Source organism: Mustela lutreola, chromosome 3 (genome assembly GCF_030435805.1).
Source record: "Mustela lutreola isolate mMusLut2 chromosome 3, mMusLut2.pri, whole genome shotgun sequence".
NCBI classification, from domain to species: domain Eukaryota; kingdom Metazoa; phylum Chordata; class Mammalia; order Carnivora; family Mustelidae; genus Mustela; species Mustela lutreola.
In genome coordinates, this window is record NC_081292.1 from 39,697,791 (window position 1) to 39,725,053 (window position 27,263).

General features: G+C 40.4%; 1 protein-coding gene across 3 annotated transcripts in view; it reads right to left on the reverse strand.

The window, feature by feature from the left end:
- Positions 1–27,263, reverse strand: part of CPQ (carboxypeptidase Q) — a 448,436-nt gene that overhangs the window by 174,716 nt on the left and 246,457 nt on the right. For 2 of the 3 annotated variants that reach the window (XM_059165968.1, XM_059165970.1), the window contains exon 5: positions 22,250–22,363. The exons of the other annotated variant lie outside the window; for it this stretch is intronic. In XM_059165968.1, the coding sequence (XP_059021951.1) occupies positions 22,250–22,363 (114 nt within the window). The remainder of the gene's footprint in view (positions 1–22,249; positions 22,364–27,263) is intronic. 3 annotated transcript variants of the gene reach the window in all.

Below are 27,263 nucleotides of genomic sequence, written 5' to 3' on the forward strand. Positions count from 1 at the left end.
GCATCAATCACAAGCACATATTATTTAGTAATATGACAAATACTCTTAAAGTGTTGTTTGGTGAGTCTAATTTAAAACAGCATGAACTGTTCCTATTTGAAAACACTCATACATCATGAAACAGCTAAGTTACATTTTCATTTCAATAATAGGTTGCACAAGGGATAAAAGAGGTATAGCTCAAGCAATCACAATCACACAGTCCTAAGCAACTCTGCAATTACTAGGTAACCAGGTAGTGCCGGGTGAAAATGAATTCAGGTATTTGAACTAGAGCTTCCATGCGCCTGAGGTGAATTTTGTCCTGGCAACGGCTAATCTAATAAATAATTCCACTGTCAATTGCTTTTCTAGAGCTGGCAAGGCTGGTCACACAAAGGTTCTCTCCTTAGAACAGCCTAGAATATATAGAGAGAATCCAGAACAGAGTCTCAGAGAACACCTGAAAATCTGGCATATTTCATATAAAAATGAGAAACTTGAGCCAGGAGGGGGAAAAAAAAAGTGTATCCTGACATCAAAATTGAGCATAATCTCTGTGAAGAAGTTACAAAAATCACCAAGAAGAGGCAGTTTCATCTCTTTCAACTCTATAGTATTAACAGTTGATGAATTTTAAGTTCTGTATGTTCCTGCAGAAAACTTCAGTTAGGTATGGCATGTTTTAATCTTGTCTTTGCCCCTCTTCTTGCAAGAGTAGTCAAAATCACGGCTTTAGAGGCAGACGGGCCAGGGTTTGAAGTCTACCTTATGAGGACCTTTCAGCAAGCTGCTTTGGTTCTCTGGGCTTCAATTTCCATGTGTCTAAAAATGGACACAAACAACTGCCAATAGTGTTGATAAGACAACAACTGCAAGAAAAGGGCCAACCCCCAGTGAATATTCAGTCAATCTAGTTTCCCAATCCATATTAGCACTTATTTACATGTTTTACTGTCATCAGCAAAGCCAATTTTTATGGTATCATTCTTAGAAAAAGTGGCTCTCTCTGTTAGTAATTCTCAAGCAGTTGTGGGGGCAAAAACACACTCCCCTGCTGGTAGTAGGCTGGGAAGTGGAGGAACATGCAGTTAGAAAATAAGAAGTCCTCCATACCAGACTGATGCACTTCTACTAGGGGGAGAGGAGGAGTATGCCTTCCATCCTTACCTCTCAGCTGAGAAATACCACACTCTCTTCTAAGGCAGAGACCTTTTTATTTCCTTCACATGCATTTCTCACGAGTCTTGAAATACAGTAGAGAATAAACAAATCAACTTTGATTCGTTTCTCTTTAGTAATAAAATGATTCAGAATCAAGCTATTTCAGTCCCTTAAAGAAAACAATATTTGTTTCTGTGATCAATGCACAACTAGAACAAAGTTCTAATTAATTACTTTGACCTTTACAATTCTAATCACATAAACCCATTAAAGAAGTTTACTTTCAAATGCTGTATAACTCCCTTTCTCTCAATGATGAGTATAAACAACAAGTACATTAAAAAAGATTAATTTTTAATGCATGCTTCAAAGGTCAGGACTATACAGAGCTATGGACAAAAAATTAGGACCAGAAATAAAGTAAAGCTTAAAAGTTAATTATGAGACTTCTGGTAAATAGGGTAGAGCAAATTCGCACCTTCATGAGCCTCCTCTGTTCAAACACATGGCAATTTAGAGATGATTTAAAAAAAAAAAAAAAGTGAAAACCAAAAGTCCACAGTGTGGCTCTAAAGACAAGATAAACATCTCTTTAGACTAAAGGTGGATTAGAATCACAAGGAAGTGAGTGGATCTAAAGTCAGGGGATCTGCAGAGTTTCAGATCTAGAAGCCGGGCACTGACTGCTGGACATTCTGTTCCTATAGGCAGAGAGAACTCTAACATTGCTTTGCTGGGGATAGGGGGACCCACACCAGGTTAACTGTATGAAAGCAAGCAAGGGGGGTTGGGCTTCTGAGAGGAAGCTGAAAACAAACAAAAAAACATGCCACAAGGTACAGCTTTATAAAAACTTTGAGCCTTTGGAGGAGATACGGACAAAGACATGAATCAGAACCAGGCACTGAATCAAGCCATCTGCTGGCTTTGTAACAGAATATGTGATCCTCGTTATCACCATTGGCAAGGGTGGCTGATACAACATAATAAAACCTGGTTCTGGACTGGCAGTGTTGCAGGCCTGGTGAAAGCAATCACAAAACCTCCAGAGAGAGAACAGTGAGCTCAAAGGGAAGAACACAGTGCTAACAATAATACAAATTAAATTTTAAATCATTCTACTCAAAATGAGTCAGCAAACCCAAATTCCAAAACATATGAAAAAGTATAATGCTAAAAATGGCAACAAAATCAAGAACTAAAATAAAACTTCCATTCTAGATCAAATTAATTTTATGGAAGAGCTATACAACAATTTTTAAAATTATGCTTACGGTGATCAAAGGACAAATTTTCTAGGAAAAAAATTATCAAAATTAACTCAAGAAGAAATAAGAAAATCTGAAAATCTCAATAAACACTAAGAAATTCAACCAAGAATCAGAAAGAACTCTCTCTCCTCACACACACATACAACTAATCCACCAGACTCAAGAGGTTTTATAGGAAATGAAAGGAATAGAATGAAGGAATAGAAAAATCTCAGTATGAAGGAATAGAAAAATATCCAAACTAAGCCAACTCAAGGTATTATCTTAAGACCAAAGCAAGTAAAGTAAATTATAGACCAATCTTATTTATGAATGCACTGAAAAATGATTAAACAAATTATTAAACATGGTACAAAACTTCCTCCACTTCCAACAGATGAAATTAGAAAATAGACAATAATAGTAAACAATGGGCTTATGATTTCAGTCAATCTATATAATGTAAAAGGTGAATTTTTCATTCTTGAAAAAGCAAACATAAAAACAAACAATATCTCATGTTTGGTCTAAAATGTGAAGTAGAAGTTAGTGATTCTCTATGAAAAACTAAAATCCACAACAACCCTGGTTATACATATGGAGGGTTCTGTGGATTTGTCCATGTAGACATGGCATGTGGAATGATCAACTCCAGCTTGTTGCCTAAAAAGTAAACAATAATGTTGAGCAGAAAATGAGCACAAGGATTCATTTACTCCTGTAAAGATCCATCCATATCTGTAAAGATTAATGGCACTATACCCTAGCACCACTTTATTTATTTTTATTTTATATATACACACACAATTGCATTATCAGTGAAATATTCAACAGTCTAAAAAACCAAAACAAAAGCAATGAAACAGAAATATAGGACTGTCTTCCATTTTGCCTTCTGTATCTGAAAGGAGTCCTGAAGCATGAAGTGCCTACTCTACCCACAGGAAAGTATCCTCAGGAATTCTTTCTGCATAGTGTTGTTATGGCTCATGCACTGTATGTCAAAAGAAATGAGCTCTGTTTCCCGTGGTTACAAATAATTATACCAAAATCAGATCCTAAGTCAAAGTAACATAGATAATCAGATGAGAGTAGCTCACCTTTGACCTGTTCTGGCTCCAAAACCAACTCAAAGAGGGGTGAGTTGTACTGGGTGGCAAGAAGTTAGGGACACACAGAGAAGGGAACAGGGGAGTATTGAGGAGGAAAAATTTATTCTACGCTTCAAAGTTCTTCTAGCTGGCATAAGAATTATATTGTCTGAGATGGATTAAGAGAAAAAAAAATCAAGTTTAATTACATTACATATGTTTGGGAAATCCATATAAACATGAAAGACTCCAAAGACATTCAGGCAAAATGAGGCATAAATGTCATCCTGAACTAAGGAGAAGGAGCTAGAGGTCTGGGACTTCAAAAGGAAGGAAAGCAGTTCACTGGAAGATAAAAAAAAAAAAAAAAAAAGTAAATGATTGGTAAACAAACGTCTACTGGGCCTCTCGGAAAAAATGGGACATAAAGAGGAATTTTAAGAAACAGAATGGTAAATTGCTCCCTGTCTATGATCCCCAGTTCATATTATAATATAGTCATCTAAAGTAATAGCTCCTTTCCTGGAGCAGGTCCTCTAAATTCTTTTAGGTATTTGGGGGAAGTGTCTCCCTGAATCTTTTGGGCTTTGATTGTTTTCAGCTCAAAATAACCTGTATGCCCTGGTGGCACATCTTGGGGTGATTTTTTCTAAACCCCTACAAAAGGAAGAGGTTTCCTGTACCCTCTGGAATTCATCTTCATTCTTCTTTAAGCCCACTCTATACTGCAGTCTTAAAAGTACAAGGAACGTTACTATACAGCTAAAAAGCAAATTATGTACCTACCATCCATATGACCCTGTACACTTGCAGTAAATCACTCTGCCATACCCATTCTATGTCCCCCCCAACTATCTATCCATCTATGTATCTATGTATCTATCTATCTATTCTTCCTTAGACAACTATATTTGGTAAATGCTATACCAGCATATATTGTTCTAGAGAAAGTCGTTTAACCTTATTTTATACAGTGTCTCCAAAATGTTTTATCCATCCCTTCAACAAGCATTTATCAAACCACTATGTGACAGATGCCACACTATGTATGTGTTTGGATTAGAGCCAGAAACTTGACAGACAAAGCCTCTGTTCTTCTGAACTTACATTCTAACTGGAGGACAGGTAATGACCAAGTAAACAAAGGTAACTCCAGGCAGTGACACATACTGTGAAAAAATAAAATCAAATGATGTGTCAGAGAGTGGTAAGGGGCTCAGTGGCCAGGAAAAGCCTTCTCCAAGAAAAAGAAAGTTTGTGTTGAAACTTGAATGGCAAGAGCTGGCCAGGTGAAGATGTGGGAAAGAAAACTCTGGCTAAAGGGAAGAGCTGCTGCAGAGATCCAGGGGTCAGAATGGGTTTGAGTGCTTGTCTGTCTTCACAACAACCTGTGACACTGCTGCTTGCGCTCTTTCTCACTCTCTCCATCTCAAATAAATAAATAAAATCTTAGAAAAACAAAAAAGCAGAATAGAAAATCAGGAAACTGCATTTAGGAAATACATGAGGGAACAGAAATATTGGTTTAATTTGAATTTAGGAATTATGATGGCAGACTGATGTAGGAAACCAAAGAAAATTACCAAATGCTCATAAATCAATCCATGTGGAAATGATGATAATAATTTCCTTTCAAGGAATTGCGAAATGCAACATAGTGTATCTAGAAGTCCCAGGAAAGATTTAATGTAGCAAACTGAAATGTGATTTTCTAGAATTACTTTTCTAATCATAGACAATCACCAGATAATTTTGTTTTGAAAACAAAAGTAATGCAAATATATAATTGCCAGAGAAGTCCTGTGGCAGGGAAGCAGAAGGTACGGATTTTTTTTTTTTTAAAGGATATGTACCAGGAAAAAGTGGGGAAGAGATGAATACTGATGATAGAATCAAATGGAAGAGGCTGAGAGTTGGATATCCAGAGGGTATAAGCAGAGATAAATCTTTTCACGGTCAATTGGAAAACTAACGTCAGGGACAGTAGCCCTGAGGGGAGCAGTGTGGGGCACTGGTAGGAACAGGCTGGTCAGCACGCCCAAGGCTCCGTACTGAGTGAAGGGAGCAGCCACTGCCCAATACAAGGCACCTGGACATTAACTGGCCTGACCACAATTCACAGTGTCACACAGTGATGAGCTGAGAGCAAATTCCGGAGAATCTGAAAGCAAACTAACAGTGTGGAGACCCTTCCCCAAGAAGAGGACAGTTTAGGGGCACCTGGGTGGCTCAGTGGGTTAAGCCTCTACCTTCGGCTCAGGTCGTGATCTCAGGGTCCTCGGATCGAGCCCTGCGTCAGGCTCTCTCCTCAGCGGGGAGACTGCTTCCCCCTCTCTCACTGCCTGGTTCTCTGCCTACTTATGATCTCTCTCTCTCTCTCTGTCAAATAAATAAATAAAAATCTTGGAAAAAAAAAAGAAGAAGAAGAAGAGGACAGTTTAGGAGCATGTAGAAACCAGTTAAGAAGAATTCACACATGGCACAGGACAAAATGGCGACAAGTAAACAAGTTAATAAGCAGGATTGTGTTTTATGTTTTAGTAAGAAATGGAATATGGTACCATTACAACAGATTATCTTACAGAAATACATTGTAAGTTTCTTTAATTCCAAATCTTAAAAGAGGTGCTAAACTGGATATAAGTACAAAGAATAACCATGCTGCTGGGTACTCTTTCATCTTGAGGAAAAAAACATGCTCAATCAAATCATTTATGGAATGGAGTGCTCTGATTAAATCGATTTCCTGATTAGATAGATTATATTTTTTAAATGTAGTTGTCAATCTTTCTTACAGATATCAGCCACGATCAGTGGAATGGAACAGATAGTCCTGAAGCAGATCTATGTGTGTACAAAATAATTAAATGTAGTATAAAAAAAAATGCTTCGCAACACCAACAGACTATGTACATGCATTATGAAACATCCGCAACAACAGAAATTTAAAATGAGATAATCTAAGTTTTATATTTTTCCTCAACATCCTCACGGATCTCCCTATAACCACTTAAGAGACTTCTGGGTTCTCTGCCCACGTGTACCCCTGAACTGCAACTGTGACCTCCAGAAGGAAAGAGCTCACCACCCAATCCCTGGGACATCAGAGTACTCAGCACAAGCATTCATTCTCCCTGGAGCTTTCCCTTCTCCGGAGCTGAGGGTAGTGGGAGGAGACACTAGCTTCTCCACTGCTTTGAGCAATCTAATTCTATGACCTCTGGGGGGCACTGAAGAGGACTTCTCCACCCAGGGACAGAATAACCAGCACTGGTGTGGAAAGTGAGTCCCTTAGCCCAAGGCTACCACTGAAAGTGATAACCTCTAGGTAATACATGCCTTCAAGAGGAATTTGAGGTATTTCCCCACTACCCATGCCACTAGAAGAATTTTTAAAGTTGGAGAGTAAATATGTGAACACTGTAATCTTTCAGAAGTACAACTGTTTAAAAAGAGTATACTGGCAAGCTGCTCAAATATTCTAAAACAATGAGCAGCTTGACATTTTTGAGACAAATATTTTAAAACTCAGGTCCACATGTGCACTGGAAATTAATGCCATTTGTTCAACTATAATAGACTTGATTCATATCCACTCTTGTATGTTGGATTATATTTGCTGATCTCATTAAACCTTCAAAAGGTTACAGCTGGTTGACATATGAAAAACTCCACACCTCTAGAAGAAGGAATTGTGGACAAGTCCTTTTTAAACAAAACCATTCCTCAGAAAGAAATGGTAAAGCATAGTACTCTGTTCCTTACTATCCCTGGCTATGTATTTAAATGTTTATTATCTATGGATTACTAGCAAAGAAACAGAAACAGATGATCAAGAACAAACTTGGGCCTGAGAAATGGCAGATCCCACTGGGAACGCCGAGAACTAAGTATAGTTAGTTAGTTATGCAAACTGGGCATAAACGTTAATGAGACCACATTTGTACTCTTGGCTGTTTGGACCAAGGGACATTTTGATCACAGATAGGACTCTAGATTTCAGTACTTAGCAATGCCAATTGTCTATCTTTTCTTTCTGAAACACTAAAAAAAGTCCCAGAAAGGGATTTCACCAGGACTAACTCTAAGGGTCGAGTAACTCGAGAGAAACTAAAGCCATCCTTTAAATATGCTTTATATAAAGCTGCTTGAATCAGAGAAAACTTCATGACCATGGCAGAAACATATTATGATCAATGTGGGTTAAATGAGGACTTCCATAATCATGACAGTAATTTCTGCAATAAGATCTTTAACAGTTACTAATGTATAAAACCTTCCAGCCTAAAAGGTTTAGTGACACAAATAACTATTACACTGTCAAGTCCTGAGTGACAATAGAAGTCCTAGAATTAACCCCAATATGCATTAAAGGCTACAGCTACCGTGCCTTGATAAATTTCTGAAAAACTTAAAAAAAAAAGTTACCCTTCTCACAAATGGTTGTATTGTGTCCCTGTAATGCCCTTCATGTATTTTTATTTCCTTTATCTTTTGAAAAAGATTTCTTCAGATTCCTCATTTCCTCAATGATTTCATTTTAACTTATACAAACCAAGAGGGCAAGACTGCGGTTTTCTAATTGTGCAAGTTATTTAATTTTCTTATGCCTTGGCTTCTTGTCTATAATATAGACAAGATAGGAGGATAATAATAATACTTAAATCTTGGTTTTTCTGAGGATTAGCTGAATCTACGTACATCAAGTAGGGCAAGACCTGGACCATGGTAGTCAATTATAAAGTATTTGTATTACTTTTACTATTTCAGTGACTTATATAGATTTATGAAAATAGGTCCAACCATGATATAGAGGAAGCTTTCAAGTCCCTGATAATTCACTGCCATGTCAGTCACCTCTCTTATCTAAAATTCCAGCCCCAGAATATCTCTTATTTTACACTGGACAACTAAAGGCCTTTCTGAAGGAACAGAATCTGGGTAGGTCTGGAAGGCCAGCAGCGGACTCCAGCTTTTCATCATTCAAACCATTAGACATGACATGAGTCTGATGGGAGGCTTCCAGAAGGTCAGATCTCCAGAAAGTAATGTACCTAAAGTCCTCTCAGATAAAGTTCAACAGGTTTAGATAAAAGTACAACACAGGAATGCCTAGCTCCAAGTGATGACCTTACTAAAGTCATATTGAAAATTACTTCTTGAAGCAGAGGCAAAGCCCAAAAGAGTGTTTCTCTGAGTGTGGTCCTTGGACCAGCAGTGTCGGAATCATCTGTGAGTGCCACCTCTCCAAGTACAGGATCCTGGGTCCCACTCCAGACCTACTGGATCTGAACCTACGCACTAAGCACAGGTCCCAGCAACTTTCATTTTTATTCAGCGCCTAGATGTCTCCTGTGCATGCCAAATTTCAAGAAGCAGTCCTGGAAATCTGACTCAGGTTATGGCACCGAGCTGCACATCTGTGCTATTGGTTGTGGATCCTTTGCGTCCATTATAGGAACTATGGGTTGGACGGATGATCCCTGGCTTACCCGTCTGATATCCCAAGGGTCCTTTTCATTTGCTTCATCCCGGCACCCTACCCCAGTCTCAATCGAAGAATTCAACTCTACAAATCATACCAGGACCAAAGGAGGCAGCTGGTAGAGCTGGCCACTCTGAGAACTTGGCTCCAAGAATACTGCCTTCGTAGGATTCCTTCCTTAACATGGTGCCTGGCAAGACGATCATATTTCCATTTACAAAACAGCCATAGAGGACTAGGCTAGACAGGAATGTTTGCAAAAATCAATGCAGCCCCTGCCTCATAGTGATGAAAGGGGAGAATGGAACATGGAAAATGTACCAACTCACTGCATTTTGTGGTTCACTTGTGAGATCAAGTTTGGCAGCCTTGGAAGGACAAAGCTAATTCCGGTTCTGTTAACAAGGGTAGCCACCTTGTTTCTCCAAATTATGAATCAGTATTTATACCTCTGACTTATTTAGATATTGCAAAGTAACTTATTTTCTCCAGAGAAAAGATAAAAGAGAAAGGATAAGGATAATAAAGTATTCTAGCACATATATCACCACTAAAGAAATTCAATATTTCAATAGAAGCTTGAATGGCTAAGCATCTTCCTCCTTCAGTGTTATCTGCCTTATTCTCTCTTTAGCAGTTCAGTTTTCTTGCACCGCTATACTTAAAAACAACAAAAATTATTACATCTGATCCACGGGCATGAGCACAGGATGCACCATGTATGTGCAAAGATATGGAACTGTGCTTTCCCCACCCCTGTGAGGGGCGCAGCAGATTAGACAAACTTCCTCTGCAGTAGTTTGAGAATCCTGGTTCTCGGTTATGCTTGTGACGTCCCTAGTAGGAAGAGAAAAACATCACCTCTGGCAGGAGTAAAATAGGGGCCCTGGAGTGACTTGGCAAATTCTCCAGAGTCCCACAGCATGATGGCCTGGAAACCCTCAGCCCTGAGCCATCTCAATCGCTCCATCTACTCGACCACATACCGATGCTCCGTAAGAACTCATTACTACTAATAGCAACCATATTGTCCACTGTTCAGATATACCGCCATGCTCTGGATAGAAGCCTGCAAAGAAAGAACTCTTTACAGAGTGTGAACTGGGGCAATACATGGGCAGCTAAAGTCTGAAGCTGATTTACATGCAAGCCAACCAGGACAAAAGATTAAAGAAACTAGGGACCCAGGCAAATTCAGCTGAGCTCTGGAATGCAAATAAAGTTTACAAATGAGAAAGACATATCAAGGTTATAATAGTAAGAGTGCAAGGCCAGCACAAGTTCAGCCAATCCCAGCAGCTTGTTAAAAGCAGTTCTCTCCTACCCCACTGAATGTGCTTCCGGATCTCAAAGTTACATAACCCTATCTGCAACGGCAGCTCCGCACACCATCCATTACCCATTCCACATTCCAGCCAGCTCATTACCTAGCGCCAGACATGCTTCTATGAGAGAGGGCTGAGAGCAATTTTGTAAGTCCCTGTGTTTTCATTAATGTGAATTTCTCGGCTTTTCTAGGTCAGAGAAACACTGGGTGATTACAAGCTCCTACTTGTATGGAAAAGGAGAAAGCATGCTGGCACATTATAAGGAGCAAATGCCAGGTCCCAAGATTAGGTTAAAGAAGATGGAGAGGTTGGAAGAATGCAGAAGGTATTTTTTTTTTTTTTAAGTAAAATAAATTGATAGAATTTCTTCTAGCTCCTGAAGAAATCAATCAAGAAATTTTATAAGGTGCTCTGAGTATTAAATTACCAAAGAAGACTAACTCTAGAGACAAGAAGAGGGCTAACTGATGGGAATTCAACTCCATGTAGCTCTTCCTAGATTACAGTGAGTGAAGAACTGAAAACTCTTTATTTTATTCACTCACTCACTCATTCAATCATTCAGTAAATACCTGGTAAAGCCTACCCACCCTATGGACTGAGGTTATTTTCTCCTCAGCATTCCAGAGCCATCTGTCCATTCCTCAACAACTCATTTGCAAGCTACATGCTAGTAGTCCTTTGGATTCTCCACTAGATTTTTGGCTTGCCAGTGAATGAATACATAAAAGAAGGAAAGAAAGGGAGAGAGAGGTAAAGGGAGACATAACTCCTTTCAAGGAGCATGCAATTCAGTTTGTTGTAAAAGTCGTGGTGATCAGAAGTTTCGTGTAAATGGGCCACAAGGGGTCCACGGAGAATTGCTGGTTAGCTCTTTCCTCTCTGTGAGTGAACTCCTCCATATGGGACCAGCTCTGACCTTCAGCTGATGAACCTCAGTTTCCATGTGGAGCCCTATCAGATTCGCATTCATTTTAGAGTCAGAAAGAATTTCAAGATCCATTTAGCATATTTGTTTTCAATGCATCAACTACCTTTAAATAAATTTAGATTGTGTCGTGATCAGGGAACAACAAGACAAACCAAACAGGTTGGAAGAAGGAAAACAATTTTTACAGAGAAAAGCAGAATTCATTTTTAAGACAGCCAGGTTAAAAATATTTATTATGGTAAGGCAGACTTTGATTAAGCGTTCACATGGCATCCCTGGAAGGAATATTAGTGGTAAAAATTAAGACATCTGAAAATACCAAGCACTGGGGGAGGACCGGGAACAACCAGAACTCTTACGTACTTCGGGGGGGAATGTAAATTGGCACAATCCCATTGAAAACAATTCGGCATTACCTAGCAAAGTCGAAAATGTGTAAACCCCGTGACCCAGAAATTCCACTCCTAGGTATATGCCCTAGAGCTACTCTTGCATGTATGCACCAGGAGACACAGACAAAAAAATGTTCTTAAGCAGCACTGCGTGAAACAGCAAAAACTGGAATCAACCCCAAAGTCCATCAACAGTCAAATGGGGAGGCGAGCTGTGGCACAGCCACACAGTGGAGTATTATAAAATGTGAAATAAATGAAGCACAGCTGCAGGCCGCAAAATGGATCCTATGTTTTTTTAAAAAAGCTAATTATAAAAGACTATATACAATTAAAATAGTTCTATAAAGCTTTTTAAAGAGAAAAATGATATACTATATTGCTAAGAGATACCCACATGGAAAAACTATTTTTAAAAACATCAAGGGAGGGGCGCCTGGGTGGCTCAGTGGGTTAGGCCGCTGCCTTCGGCTCGGGTCATGATCTCAGGGTCCTGGGATCGAGTCCCGCATTGGGCTCTCTGCTCAGCAGGGAGCCTGCTTCCCTCTCTCTCTCTCTGCCTGCCTCTCCATCTACTTGTGATTTCTCTCTGTCAAATAAATAAATAAAATCTTTAAAAAAAAAAACACATCAAGGGATTAACACAAAAAATTCAGGCTAGTATTTTCAGGATAAGGGGACACAAAGACACTGCTCGGGAAAGGAGCCCAAGGTGGGGGTCATGGGACTAAGCGATCCTAGGTTGAGAGGTGAATTTACAGATGATAGTTTCATTATTCCACTTCACAATTTACAGAGGTGGTACATATTCTCTTTACATTACAAATTTTTTAAAAAATTCTGATATATCATATGATGAAACACTGCATGGCTATTAAAATCATTAGATCCATATGGACTGATAGGAAGAGATCCCAAGACAAATTGTTTAGGTTGATAAAAAAGCAATACACAGAAAAATGTCATAGTGTAATTCCATTTCTGTAACAAGTTAGCAAAGAAATACAAAGCTCATAAAACTAGAAGGGAAGTATTTCTTTGTACTGGATACCTCCTGCTTGCCCCTCCATCCAGCCTCCTCCCCGCTCTCTGGCCAAGGAGGCTGACCTAGATGGACTGCATCAATAAGTTCACATGTCCCCAGCTTCCTGATGGGATCAGCCAATGGGGAGCTTCAGCAGGAAATTAGAAAGAGGAAGAAGAGGGAGGTCAGTGTGCTTATTCCCAGCTACATCTCCTGGTCCCTGAGGACTGGCTGCAGCCTTCCACCAAAAGTCTCAGTGCCATCAGAGGGTCCTTTCTACAAGACCTTTTCTGTGTCCAGGTTTCCACTCCCTCTCTGTGCCCTCTCAGGTCTCAGGGTAATATACATGATCTCTCATGGCTTCCCTCCATTCTCCCTACACTTTATAAATGGTCCCTTTACCAAATTCAACTTAAATTATCCTCATTTAAATGCACGATCTATTTTCTGCCAAGACCCCAACTGATGAAATTATATGTGGATATACAAGCATAGAAGGACAAGAAATATATACAAGAAAGGTTACCAATGGTTAACACTAGAACACTAGTGAAAGAAGCTAGAAAGAAACACTAATGTTTTGGCCTTTATAGTTCTGTACTGTATAACTTATTTCTAAGAGGCAAGTATTCATGTATTATTTGGGCAAAACAAGTTTTAAGAGTACCCCCCAAAATAATTTTTTAAAACGTAAAGCTGGGAAGCTGAAAGGACTGAATCCCCAATGCCCAGCACAGTGCCAGGCACACAGTATGTGCTGATAAGGAAGGCTGACACTGCAATTCAGTGAACTTTAAGTTTAAAGGATTTCTCAGAAGCAAGGTTAGCATCTATGAAGTTAAGTAATAACAGGGAAAAAGTAAGTACTACTACAGTAGCTCCACAGAGGCTTCCCAGAGATATAGGGAGTGGTGGTCCCCCATGATACAAATGTGGGCAACAGCTGGTCTGTCAGCCTGATTTCTGACCTGTACAGTGTACCCATGGCAGAGGCCCCTGGTCCTCTGCGGGCTGAGCTATGCCATGGGGTCTGAGCGTGAGAACTGTACCTGACTGTGCTCATACAAGTGTGTCTCCTAAGGTCTGACAGACCTCCAGTACTACTATCTCCCCTCTGGTATCCAGGGCCTAGACGCTTCTCTGGACTATGATCTGCATCATCAAACCCTTTGACTGCTGAACTGGACTCTATCTGAGCATCTGAAACTGGGGTGAAGAGGTGGACAACAACACCTATCTCACCCCAATAGGTGAATTAAATCTAGTCCCAGACTCCCTGTATCTGCTTCACTCAGCCATAAAAACAGGTCTGGCGAAGTCAAATTGTCCTTTGAAACATGTCACTTTGTCTGAGAAGCCTTTTATAATTCCTTGAGTTTGGGTTGTTTTCAAGTTTTCTCCTTCTTAAATGGCCCATAGATGCCATGTACTTTCTCTATCATAATATTGTTAATACTGTATTGAAATTGCCCCTTTATTTGTATGTGTCTCTCATTAAACTGTAAGCTCTTCGAAAACAAGAGTTAAGTTTTCTCACTTCTGTATCATAAGGGATACTAATGCAGAGTAGGGGGTTCATTAAATACGGGAAGGTAGAAGGAAGAATGGGGATGAGGGAGCCAAGGAAAGAAGAAGGAAGGGAGGGAGAGAGGGAAAAAAGAAACCACGTGCTGCTAGACCCATAAATAGGACAATACAAAATAGATCACCCTGTTTTATTTGCTGTAATAGCTTTATTTTTCATTGTTATGTTAGTCACCATACAGTACAACATTAGTTTCTGATGTAGTTTTCATGATTCATTGTTTGCGTATAACACCCAGTGCTCCATGCAATACGTGCCCTTCTTACTACCTATCACCAGGCTAAACCATCCCCTCCCACTCCCTGCCCGTCTAAAACCCTCAGTTGGTTTCCCAGAGTCAACAGTCTCTCATGATTCATCTCTACCTCTGATTCTCCCCCTCTGCCTTTATTTTTCCTTTCCTTCTCTTAATGCTCTCCATGCTATTACTTATGTTCCACAAACAAGTAAAACCATATGATAATCAACTTTCTCTGCTTGGCTTATTTCATTTAGCATAATCTCCTCTAGTTCCATCCATGTTGATGCAAAAGTTGGGTATTCATCTTTTCTGATGGCTGAGTAATATTCCACTGTATATATGGACCACATCTTCTTTATCCATTCATCTGCTGAAAGGCATCTCGGCTCTTTCCACATTGCTGCTATGAACATTGGGGTGCATGTAGCCCTTCTTTTTACTATAGCTGTATCTTTGGGGTAAGTCCCCAGTAGTACAATTACTGGTCATAGGGTAGCTCTATTTTTAACTTTTTGAGGAACCTCCATACTGCTTTCCAAAATGGCTATTATCACCTTGCATTCCCACCAACAGTGTAAGAGGGTTCCCCCTTCTCCACAACCTCTTCAACATGTGTTGCTTCTTGCTTTGTTGATTTTTGCCAATCTAACTGGTTTAAGGTGGTATCTCACTGTGGTTTTGATTTGAATTTCCTTGATGGCTAATGATGATGAACAGTTTTTCATGTGTCTGTTGGCCATTTGTGTCTTCTAAGCCATGTATAATTCAAGAACCCAGGTAAAGATGAAGACATTGGTTCATCACATACTTTGCTAGGGGCTAGCAATGTAATGGTGACAGAAAAAATCAGAGTATATTTTCTTCCCCGCCCCATGCTTATATGTGGGCATGTTTCATTTTTCAAATTTCTGATGTTTCTTTCTTTCTTTCTAAATGCTCTGAATGCTCTGAAGTATTTTCTAAAGGTCTCTCTGAGATCTTTGGTGCATTTAGATTGTTTATTGTATTTCTACTAATTGTTGTCAGGCAAGAGATTTTGTGAGTGAGTTAACTGGCATTAAGTACAACTATCAGAGACCTGCACTGGTTCCTCTGCACAGAATTATCTCAAGAATTCTTTGCCAGAGTAAAGAAAATGAATGTTTAATGTTGGCCCCCTCTGTCTCTCTCATGGCTTTACAGAATTGTGCGGTATTTGAAAAGCATCAGGGAAGGTAAATAAAGAAGGGTTGGTGTTCCTTTTTTAAACACAAATGAAACCATTAAGCAAATGAGTCAGAAATCATATAAGAGAACATTAGAAATTAAAACAAACTTGAAAATGATTTCTAAAAGACTTTAGGCAAAAATTCCATTTAATTCATTCCAGAAAAATTATTTTAGTCCCACCACACGGAATGATGCTACCTTCTGACTCCCCACCACCGCTCCTCCCTCCTTCTAATATGTAACCACTGCACTGCATCGCCTCACTATATGAGGGTGAGAGAATGTAGCACTTCACTGCAACAAGCCCTGAGTTTTCTCCAAGCCCATGACAACTACACAAACAAGCCCACGGAAAGAAGAGAAAGAATACAGCCACCACACAAAGTTATAATTTCCCATCCTAATGTTCACGACTTGCCTTGGGCTCCTACACATAGGCTGTTGTGCTCATGAGTGAGGTAAGCAGTACATGAAAAGAAAAGAGGGAGGACAAACTAGGATGCACAGTTGGGAAGACAGTTAAATAGTATCCACTTTCAATTATCCACATGTGGTTAACCAATGGAGACCTTTGCATCCCAAGCTGATTTCCTAGAAGACCATCAGAATAAGATTTATAAGTGGACAGGGTAGACAATTACTCTGCGCTATGACTTGGGAGAGCCTGAAAAATCCTAAAATCCAAAATCACCACCTTCTCCATCCCTTGCCCCACCACTGGCCTTTCCATGATATACAAAATTCCCATGTAATATGTATTACAACTATGACAGTACTTTACAAGAGGAAAATGCTGTCATCGCTATAATACCTTAAACTGTTATCAGTGTGTGGTTGGTTGTGTGAGGATGATGTGTGGTCATGTGTGGGTGGTCATGTGTGGTACACATAGTAGCCTGATATCCATGTCCTCTTCTTTTGCAAACAGAAACCTGGTTTCCTCTTGTGAACCACCTCTTTCTCACTCTCAGTCCAAGCTTTGGATGAGACTAACCATGATTCATGGTTCTAGGAGTGATTATCCTACCGAGTCCTAGACAATCACACATCTAAAATGTCCTACCACAATGAAAGCAGACAAATGACTCCAGTCAAACTAATCAAAGTCCTATTTAAAACTTTTGCCAGAAAAAAATTTCTCTATTTCTCTTGGAATGCTAAGATGGCAGGATATAAGTCCAGAGTGTTATAAAGGCCTTTTGGACACTACTTGTAGGCCATTTGCCCGAGAATGAATCATACTGAGAAAAGCAGAGCTTTGTGATGGAGATGCAAACACCTGACATCTTCTAAAAACCTGGATTCAGCCCCACCAAACCCTTCAGTAATATAAGAGAAGACATTTCCTTCTTATTAAACCAGTTTCACTACATTTCTGAAAACTAAAACTCCAACGGTTCCTGATTAATACATAGGTATGAATGCTCTAATCTGAATGCATGGTAGAGGAACATGCCGGACACATAGTGGAAGGAAAAGAACATAATTGGTGATCACAGAGATCTCACTCTGTCCCTAAATGCTTATCCTTGGACATGTTCCTTCATAAAAAATAAGGGGGAGTTCTAATAATGAACTCTAAGCTCTCTTTAAGCTTTGACCTATTACAATTACAGATAGTTAATCTATATATAGATTTTGGGAGTGTGGAGAAGAGCCAGAAAAAGACTGCTATAAACAGCACATTCTGCAGGCAAAGTGAGGTGGGAGTGGGGGGCTTGTTTAGCTGAGCTGACAGGAAGGCACTGGCAAACAAAGGTGGGCTGCTGACAGGAAAATGAATGATAATGCAGATGAACTTCAATGACTTAACATTTTACCAGCATCAGCCCTGACTATCAAAGAAACAAACTTCTGAGTCAAAGTTAAAACCTTTGTATTATCCATTCTCCTCTAGAAGGAAGGCTGCCCCAGAGGTGAGAAGATGAAGGAAGCTGCTGACATAACTGATATGGGACTTGGCCTTTTTGCTCCATTGTGCCCCATCTGGAATGCCCTCTTCACTTGGCTCTTCTGGCCTAAAGTCTACCTGACCTTCAGTACCCAGTCGAGGCCCTTCTCCACAGGCTTCCCATGTCACTGCATCGCACAGAAATCTCTCTGTTGTCCTTAATCCTAGATCACTTATTATGATTCCTCTCACTTAATTACTTAAAAAACACCTCTCTGCAACGATGGGAGGTGCCCAGAGGATGCCAGAGAGTTCAGCCCCCAGGGCACTCAGCTCCACAGAAGCTGGCTGAGAATTTAGGTCTCTGGCCTCATATTCAGAGTTCTTCCCTCCATATCCACTAATGACACCTATGCTACCTTCTCTTCATGCTCCTGTTGCTTTTTTACTGAATGTTCATTTCAATAGTTCCCTCCCCCTCCACTTCTGACCAATTTCTTACTGAATGCCTCCTATGTGCTAGGCATTGTGTGGGTTCCTGATGAACATTTTCCATAACCATCACACTCTGGAGATACACTTTACAGATGAGGCACAGTGAGGCCGAGGGATCTGCTCAGAATCACTTGTCCATCTCCTGGCCACAGCTAAGAATGAGAAGAGCAAGGATTTGAAACTAGAGTATCTGGCTATGAAGCCAGTCTTGTCCTTCTCTATTATCATCATTACCACCACCACCACATTGCTATCACTGCTATTGGGTAGCAAAGTGTGGTCAGTAGAAAGACATTAGCTAAAATTCTCCCACCCTTATGATGTCAGTTTTAATCCAAAATACTGACTTCTCCCAGGAAGCCTTTGCTGACCACCACACCTCAGAGCAGGTTGGAGCCCCTCCTAAGTGCTTTTATACCACGCTGTGCTTTCTCTGCCTGTTTTCACATTTAGCTAATGGCTTGAAAACCCCAGCTTTCTGTCTCCTCCACTGAATCAGAAGCAACTTAAAGGCAGAAACAACATCTTGTCAATTGGTTATTCTGTAAATAATTGTTGCATAAATACAGTTGACAAAAGTCCACAAGAAGCTTTTGCTGACCTTACAGAACCACCTTCCATTTCACCTTGGCCCCCTCAATCATACCTTCCAGAGGGTGCAGCCACTTAGAAGCAGAAGAACAAACTGGCCTGGGGATGCCAATAACAGCAAAGGAAAAAATCATCTCCTTTGACTGGGGCTACACACTTGGCGTTTCTCACCGAAGTTGGTACCTGTGACCGTACTGAGGCCAAGTCAAAGAGAAGTTGAGCTACTTTCAAGAGACAGATAGCAAAAGAACACAACATCTGCCAGACCTTTCAGATCAACAGTTCTCTGTGGCAAGAGCTTTTGGTGGTTCTTTGCAAACACCCAGTGGGCCTCACTGAGCCGTGCAGGAGTCTACAATCTGAGAGCTGACGAAATAATCTCTTTAATCTGTTGTGGCAATTTTTGTGGGATAAACCAGTTGGGAAGAAACCAGTGGTTGCTGGAGAACAGTGAAAATATTTTCAGAAAGGCCTCAATGCCCTCTTGCATGCATTCAGAATCACAGCATTTAACCCTTATTCCACAAACATCTCTTGTGATGTGAGCAGACATTTGTGCAACAAGTATTATTTTTTATCTATTAAGAATCAAGTACTATCCTAGATGCTGGAAGGGTCACTGAACGAAAACCTGGTGTCTCAAATGAACTCTTTAACCTGGAAGAGGCTGCTTGTAAGGCCATTTATACTCACCGGGGTCAAAGTACAACTACTTTATCAGATAAACTAATGAGTTTTTTTGAAAAGCATGACCATGAAGTAATTCGTGATGACTGAAAAGGCAGGTTGGAGCCAAGTTGTGAAGAGCAGGGAAAGAACATAACCGGTTTTGTATTATTAAGTGGTATTTAGAGCAATGATGACATTTAGTAAACTGATTAGTTGATACAGTTAAAACAGATGAACTAAAGCTAGATATCCCAACATGGATAAGTCTTTAAAAGTATAATAATAATGTTGAATTAAATCAATCCAGTTGTAAAAGGGCATACTTCTTATGATACTACTTGTTTAAAAATTTAACACTAAAAATCAATAACCTAATTTGTTTATGGCATGTGTAATAAAAACAATCAAAAGAGGCTTACCAGTGATATATACAGTCTTCAATAAGTGAATTCTATAGGAAGATACCGGAAGATACGGGTAGAACTTTAACTATATTTATATTATTTTGTTTACCTGCCGGCCTTCCTTCCTCCCTTGCTTCTTTTCTTTATTAAGGAGGAATCTGAAGCAAATATAGCTAATTGTTAATATCTGTTCAATATGCAGAGTGAAGATATACATGCTTGTCTTTTTCTGATTTTTTTGTGGTTTTCTAGTATGTTTGAATTTTTTTTTTTTATTTAAAAATAATTTTTTAGAAAAGAAACAAACACTGAGTTTAGGAGCTCAGTGTTAGAGATTGTTACATAGGAAATCCAGAAGAAAAGATTTTGAGTTTCCCCCTGGGGAAGTTACTGATTGGCTAGAGGGAAAGAGTCCACAAAGATCCATAAATATCATTCAGGGCAAGAGGACTAAACTCACACCAGGGGGATCTTGGTTCACTAGAGCATGTTCTACTCAAATCTTTCAGCATCCCAAGATGTAATCTGGCCCTCTTCTCTCAACCCTGTCAAATTAGGTAACTTCTATTTGGAGCAATTTTTCCTTCAGAACTCTTTTTGGAGATGAGAGAAATAGGGTATATGGAGAGAGCAGCAGTCCTAAAAGTTCGAGATAGTCAGACTACTGTCTTGTTAGTCCTAGAGCTCAACAATACCAAGCTAAGGGATAGCTGTGGGCGCTTCAAGTAGGGATTCCAGGCAAAGAAATGGAGGGTGTACCAGAGCAAGCTAAGCCTATGGCAGCCCCTGTGCATTCTTCCTATGTCTGTTCCTACTCCAAAGGCCAAGCGTCACCCACCTTAGGTGTTCACAGGAGCTGTACAGGGCTCAGGAGCTCTGGCACTCCAAGTTGGTAAATAGAACAAGAGCAAAAGACAGATTAGGGCTATAGTAAAAACAAACAAGCAAGCAGTGGGGTTGTACCAACAACCCCAATATATCCAGGGCTACCATAAAAATGTAAGACTAAAACTTCATTTCTGCCAAAACTTCTTTGGATAAGAAGGAAACAAACTTGTCCTTTGCGGTGCAATTGAAAAGTTAAAGAAGAAAAAAGAGAGAAATGAAACCATTTTACCCATTTCCTGTCGGAACCTAGCATGGCTATAAAGCAAAAAGGCCAGACCGGCATTGCTGAACTTTAATGAATGGCCTTGATCCCTGCAATACGCTAAGGGCAAGTCAGGTCCTCTTACCCAGTAACGTGATCTTTGCTTCACAACATCCTTTGTGGGGAAGAGGGTAAAAGAGGCTAGAGGCCTACATGTGTGTCTGATGAAAGGTCAACGTGGCCTTTGGTATGCACACAGCTGCTGACAGAAGAAGTGGAGAACATTCTTGGGTTTCCTCCCGTCCCTCTGCCACCTGCAAGGGGACCACCTGCCAAGGGAGCTGATGCAAAGGAAGGTTGTAAGACTTAACACACTGATGTCCTTCTTTGCCCCATGAATACCTCTCTGTGGGACAAACTTCTCCCTCCTCCCAGCAGTGTTGACAGACCCAGGTCCAAGGTGAAACAAATCTGCCCAACATTCCAATAGCTCATCAGAATTCTTTCCTTATCTTGGAGTCCAGCCAGCTACAACTATCTCCATTCCTACCCTTTGCCAGGCAGTGAAATGACACATCTGTTGGTGCTCCCGTGAAGGGAGCTGGCACTGTCCTCTTCATTCTGCAGACCTGAAAACTCATCTCTGGGAGAACCAGAAGCACAATGAAGGCTTTCCATTTAAACACTGGGAAATGGGCATGTGCAAATTATGCCTTCGGCTAAACAGATGGTATAAAACTAAAAATCTCCAAAGAAAATCATCCTTGTTACCAGAGATAGAATTTTTTGGTAATAGTGTTTGTGAAACTTTGATTTATTTAGAAATAACCAAAGATTAAACTTCTGAAATAGCAATTCTATGGACTTCATTCTATAGAGGAGCTGGCAGGAAAGATCAATTCTTTACTCCAAAGAGACTCTGCACAGATGAACAAGATTAGCATTTTAGTATTTCCCCAAAAAATGACTCTAGAGAAAAAAGAAAGGTAACAATACTCTTTTAATTCCTCACTTATTGAAGATGTAAGGAGTTCTAGTTGCTAGCCATTCACTGGGCTAAAAGAAACATGTGTCTTTCTTGACTCTGTAACTTTCTATGTGTTTGATTCATGTGAAGCTGAGGGATTTTAAGGAGAGAAGATGACACTGTATTTTCCTGGTATATTTCTACTATGATAGAAACACTTATAGTTTCTGAATATATGTCAGGAAACCTGTATCACCTTCCTGATCTCCTAATAGGGAGGTTCAGGCGGATAAGCTTCTCTCCTCTTGGTTTCGGACTGTTCCAGCTGGGGATGTTTCTTGATATATTACCTGATTGAACACAGTCCCCCAAACAAAAACATAGACACACACACACACACACACACACACACACACACAGAAAAGCCCATTTTTAAAGTAAAGCAATTTGCAAAGAAACTTACTTCCGGGACATAGATCCACTGAATACTGAACTCTTTACCGGCTTTTTTCGGTTTGAAGGAAGCACAAGTAATTGTATTTGAGCATAACTCACGCATGTGCTTACATACACACTCCTGAAAATAAGAGAATATAGTGAACGTACATTTTCAACTGAAGCTCTACTGTATTAAAACACTTAGGGAGAAAATTAAGTGTGATTCAGAGAGACAGAATTGGCAAAAAGCCATGCTCTGAACTAAGCTGAAGAAAACTATAGGAATATCCTACTGGATTTTTTAGATTAAACCAGAGGAGTAAGGAGAGGGGACTGTGCTCTCTAGAATCGAAACTGAGAAACTTGAGTTTATCTGGGGAAGAATACGAGAAAGCTTAGAAAGAGGAACAAGTCTGTTTAATCTCCTAAAGCAGATCAAAAGAGTGACAAGGATAACCTCTTTACACTGTACCATGACTGAACGTCTTCCCACATTCCTCCTAACCGATACAGAGCAAAACATTCCTCTGAACCAATACAATGGGTCTCCTCTACTCACCAAGACTTTAGCAAGGCTTTCCTCGTGCCAATGAAACGATTGTTACACATTCCATTTCTTTTCCCCTTGTAAGAATCTCTCCAGGAAGTTTTGGTGCCCTATCCTGGAAGAAAGAACGAACGAACGAAAGAAAGAAAGAGAGAGAGAGAGAGAGAGAGGAAGGAAGGAAGCAAGCAAGCGGGTGCCTGGGTGGCTTAGTTGGTTAAGCAACTGCCTTCCATTCAGGTCATGACCCCAGAGTCTTAGGATCGAGTCCTGCATTAGGCTCTCAGCTCCATGGAGAGTCTGCTTCTCCTTCTGACCCTCTCCCCTCTCATGCTCTCTCTCACTCTCTCTCTCTCTCTCAAATAAATAAATAAAATCTTTAAAAAAAAAAAAAAGGAAGGAAGGAAGAGAAAGAAAGAAAGAAAACAGAAGGAAGGAAGGAAAGGAAAGAGAGAGAGGAAGGAAAAAGAAAGAAAGAGAGGAAGAGAGAGAGAGGGAGGGGGGAGGAAGGAACCAAGCACCTGGGATTTTAAACTATCACTCATTTAAATCTGAATGATCTTCCATCATTCAAAAGCTTTCACAAGCTCTTAATATAAATGCTTGTTAACAGTTCATTAGGAAGTCAGGTGCAAAAATAAGGTTGGAAAGAGAGAGAGCATCTTTTCACTGAGAATAAATTATAATAAAAATACAGGTTTTAAATAATTTATAATTCCTTAAAAGTGACCTGGGTTGAGGAGTTCAGGCTTTGTTTCAGACTCAGCAGAAAGCCTTCAGGCCCTGGACTCCTCAAATTAAAATCAAATCCAAATCCAAGCAAATTGTTTCTTCTGATTTGCAGACCTCAGACCTGGCATATGATTTCCCTGCATCAGGATCTGAACTTTGGAAGCCCATCTTGCAAGCAGCTTTCAGTCCCTGAACAAAGTTGAAGAGACCTCTGCTTTTCAAGGGGAGAGTTAGTGATGTGAAGAATCTGGCTGCTCTTCAGAGCACAGCTGGGTGGGTACAGTCTAAACACAAGGCTGTTTGCTTTCTGTTCTGGAACCGTCGAGCGTGGAGGTAAACTGCTTACCTGTGTTTGCCTGTGTTTGCCTGCCATGGGCAGGAGAACCCGATCAAAAAGGTTGCAGCCGGCAAAAACACAAACATCCGATAGACAGGCATCACCCACAAATCACAAGGCTGCCTCTGCTGCTAAATCCAAGGTCAGCAACTCTTTCTTTCTCTTGCAATCCTCTTTCATACCATGGCCCAAGTGTTAGCTTATTTTTAATTCATACTAGGCAGACATTAGACAGCTCACAAGAAAGGAACGTGAACCCCATAATATTAAATTTTCCTGACAACTGATTTATGCTACCATGCCAACATTAACTCCATTTAATTTAATTGCTTTGGTTTACGTTCTTGTGAAAAGCACAAAGCAGGAAGGTTATTAGTGCATAAATGCCCTGGGGTTTGGAACTGAAGGAGCACTTTTCCCATACTCCCTGTCTTATGATATTAGAGAATGCTTCCTGAGAGTAAGAGGAGGGCATGGTCAACCTAAAATGAACTGAGTGATTGGTTGGTTGTAAAACACCATCATGAACTTGAGCTGCACAAGATCTGCCAGTCTGGCCCTGCAGATTTTTAGTGACTGTGTCTATTTTAAGGTGGATGCAGCTGGGGGAGGGCGCAACTACCTCGTGGCATAATGTATACCATGGGATAAAGCATGGCAGGATGGAGAAATAAAGCAGAATTAACCACTGAGTGCAAATGTCACTGTGCTGATAAACAGAGATTAGAAGGACCATCTCAGGGCTGGGTTTATCTGTAGGAAAGGAGAACCTGGGGTCTGAGCAGATAAGAGAGGATGGTGGAACTGTCTCAGCTCCCTTGGTTTCTGGAATATAAAGTGCCTCTCTAATGTGCTTCTAGGTTGAGGTAAGTGGAGCCATGGCCTAGCTTCCCACAAAGAGTGCTTAGACCCCCTTAACTGTCCCTCTGCTGGGAGAGCAGTGAGCTTTCTGTATTTCCTCAGCATCAGCTCTTTCACAAGGAGCTCATCCCCACTATCCCTGGGCCAAGACCACCCCCTTGCAGAATTCCAGGGGGCATCATTCTCAGGGAGTCAGGAAGTGTGTGAAAGCAACCCCTCAGAGCATAACAATGGGAATGGAGGCCCTGAAGCTCTGTGGCTTCCCTCTCCTTGAAAAGGTCTTGGAAATCTATAGAAGGCCAGTGTAACCCAGAACTGCCCTGCCTGTGCTTTGTTTCCCAAAAAATCCTTTAGTTTTAGGGAACTGACATGACCCAGCTCTGCTAGACTAACATTCTCCTGGAAGATTGCAGCTGGTTGCTGCACTGTGGGAAAAAATGGCGGGGGGGGGGGGCAACCTTGTTTATCATCCCCGCCCCAAAAGTTATCGGGAAGTCCAACAGGTATCTCAATCAATCATTCACACTCCCTTCCCCAGCTCTGCCTCTTTTGGAGACGTATATTGACTCAGAAGAAACTGTGAGGAGTAACCTAAGACATTGCCCTCTGCCCTCAAGACAGTGTATAAATGCAGTCACATGAAAATATGTCACATTTTAAGCCTGAAGGAAAGATTGCGTAACCTTATTCACAAAGCCCTTCCCAAAGTTTTCCAGTAGTAACTCTGCTACCAAAATTTCTCCTGTAGCTTAAGCTCATTTGGTCTTTTACTATTCCAGACTAGAAAATCTTTCATGTAAGAAATATGGCAGGTTAAAAAAAATAACAAACAACTTCTGTAAAGAAATGAGGATTGACTTTCAGATCTTCCTAGGAACCTGTACTTTTATTTCCAATAAGGTAGCCCCAGGGCTCAATACACAGGAGGCATTCCTTAAATGTTTACCGAATGAATGATTTATTCAAACATTCCAAATTTGGGGGCAAGGTTTTTTTTCTCCTGTAGTGACAAAAACAGGAAGAACAGGTTGAAGCTAGAAAGAGACAGACTTAAACCTGAACTGTTCGAACTACCCATAGAAGGATCTGCATTGGAGAATGAGTTCATGGTCACTGGGGGTATTCAAGCTGGACAACCAGAATGTTGTCAGAGGTATCTAGGAACTAGGAGGGTGGTTAGGCTGGTATGATCCTCAGAGGAACATGAACCAGAATACAAGGCCAATTACAACATTCTTTAAGAGGTACAACAAGATTTTCTAGGTCTTCAGGGAAGGGAGCAATGACATCCAGGTAGGGTGGTAGTTCTCTGCCTTGGCTATACACTGTGACCACTTGAGCTTTTAAAAATAAAGAGACTTGGGGCACCTGGGTGGTTCAGTGGGTTAACCCTCTGCCTTTGGCTTGGGTCAGGATCCCATGGTCCAGGGATGGAGCCCCACATCGGGCTCTCTGCTCAGCGGGGAGCCAGCTCCCCCCACCCCCCCGCCCTGTCTTGATCTCAGGATTAAGAAATCTAGCCCATATTGGGCTCCACAGTCAGCACAGAGTCTCTGTCCCTCTCTCTCTGCTTCTCTTCCCATTTGTGCTCTTTCTCTCCCCAAATTAAACTTTAAAAAAAAATAAAGAGAATTGAGTCTCATCCCCGAAAGTGCTAATTTAAATGATCTGGGTGTAGCTTGGGCAAAGAGACTTTTGACAGCTCCTCAACTGCATCCCGTTCCCCAAGAAGCAATGATCTGGAAGAAATAGGAGAAGCTTCATTAAAGAAGAAGAAATTATGCCTGTGCCTTAAAGTTTGGGTAGGATTTGAATAAATGGAGAGAAAGGTAGAGACACTCCTGGCACAACCTGGTTTATGTTTGATAAACACATGTTAAGGAGCGCCCATAAATGAATGCAAAAAAGAAGATCAATTCACTAATTTTTGGTACTATTCATGGGCTCTTGTTCTTAGGTATAAATTCCAAGTGGATTTCTTTCATGCATTTAATAAATATTTCCCATTTATTAGTCACTCACTATTACTTTCATCCTCAGTCAGTAGTAGGGGCTGTGTAGTACAGGATTACATAAAAGGGTGGGTAGCTATGTTAAATTAAAAACAATACAAAACAAAACACAAAATAGGTCAATTCAATGATAAAGGGTTGATGAAAGTCTTTTCAATGGACCCAAAGTAGATGACATTCGAAGTTGGACACCTGAGAAAGTATTACAGCCATAGAATTTCTTTGTCTTTTCATTAGTTCAACAGTACCTGGTAAATTAAGCCCAGCAAACGAAGCACTGAATGATCAATCATTGTATCTAGTCTGGTTTTATATCCATCTCCTCTTCTCTGAAATTGAGTATTTCTCTCCCAACTTTCCATGAAGAGTGTCAGCTTCCTAACACACATAATTAGGGAGTGAATGGGTGATAAAACAAACTGCATTAGCCATTAAAAGAGTTATGCTACATGGATGTAATCATTCTTCGTAAAATTAAAAAAAAAATCATCGCATAAGAGTTGCAAAATATTCTTTTCAAATGATAGATGATAAATCAAATGGGCATGATTAA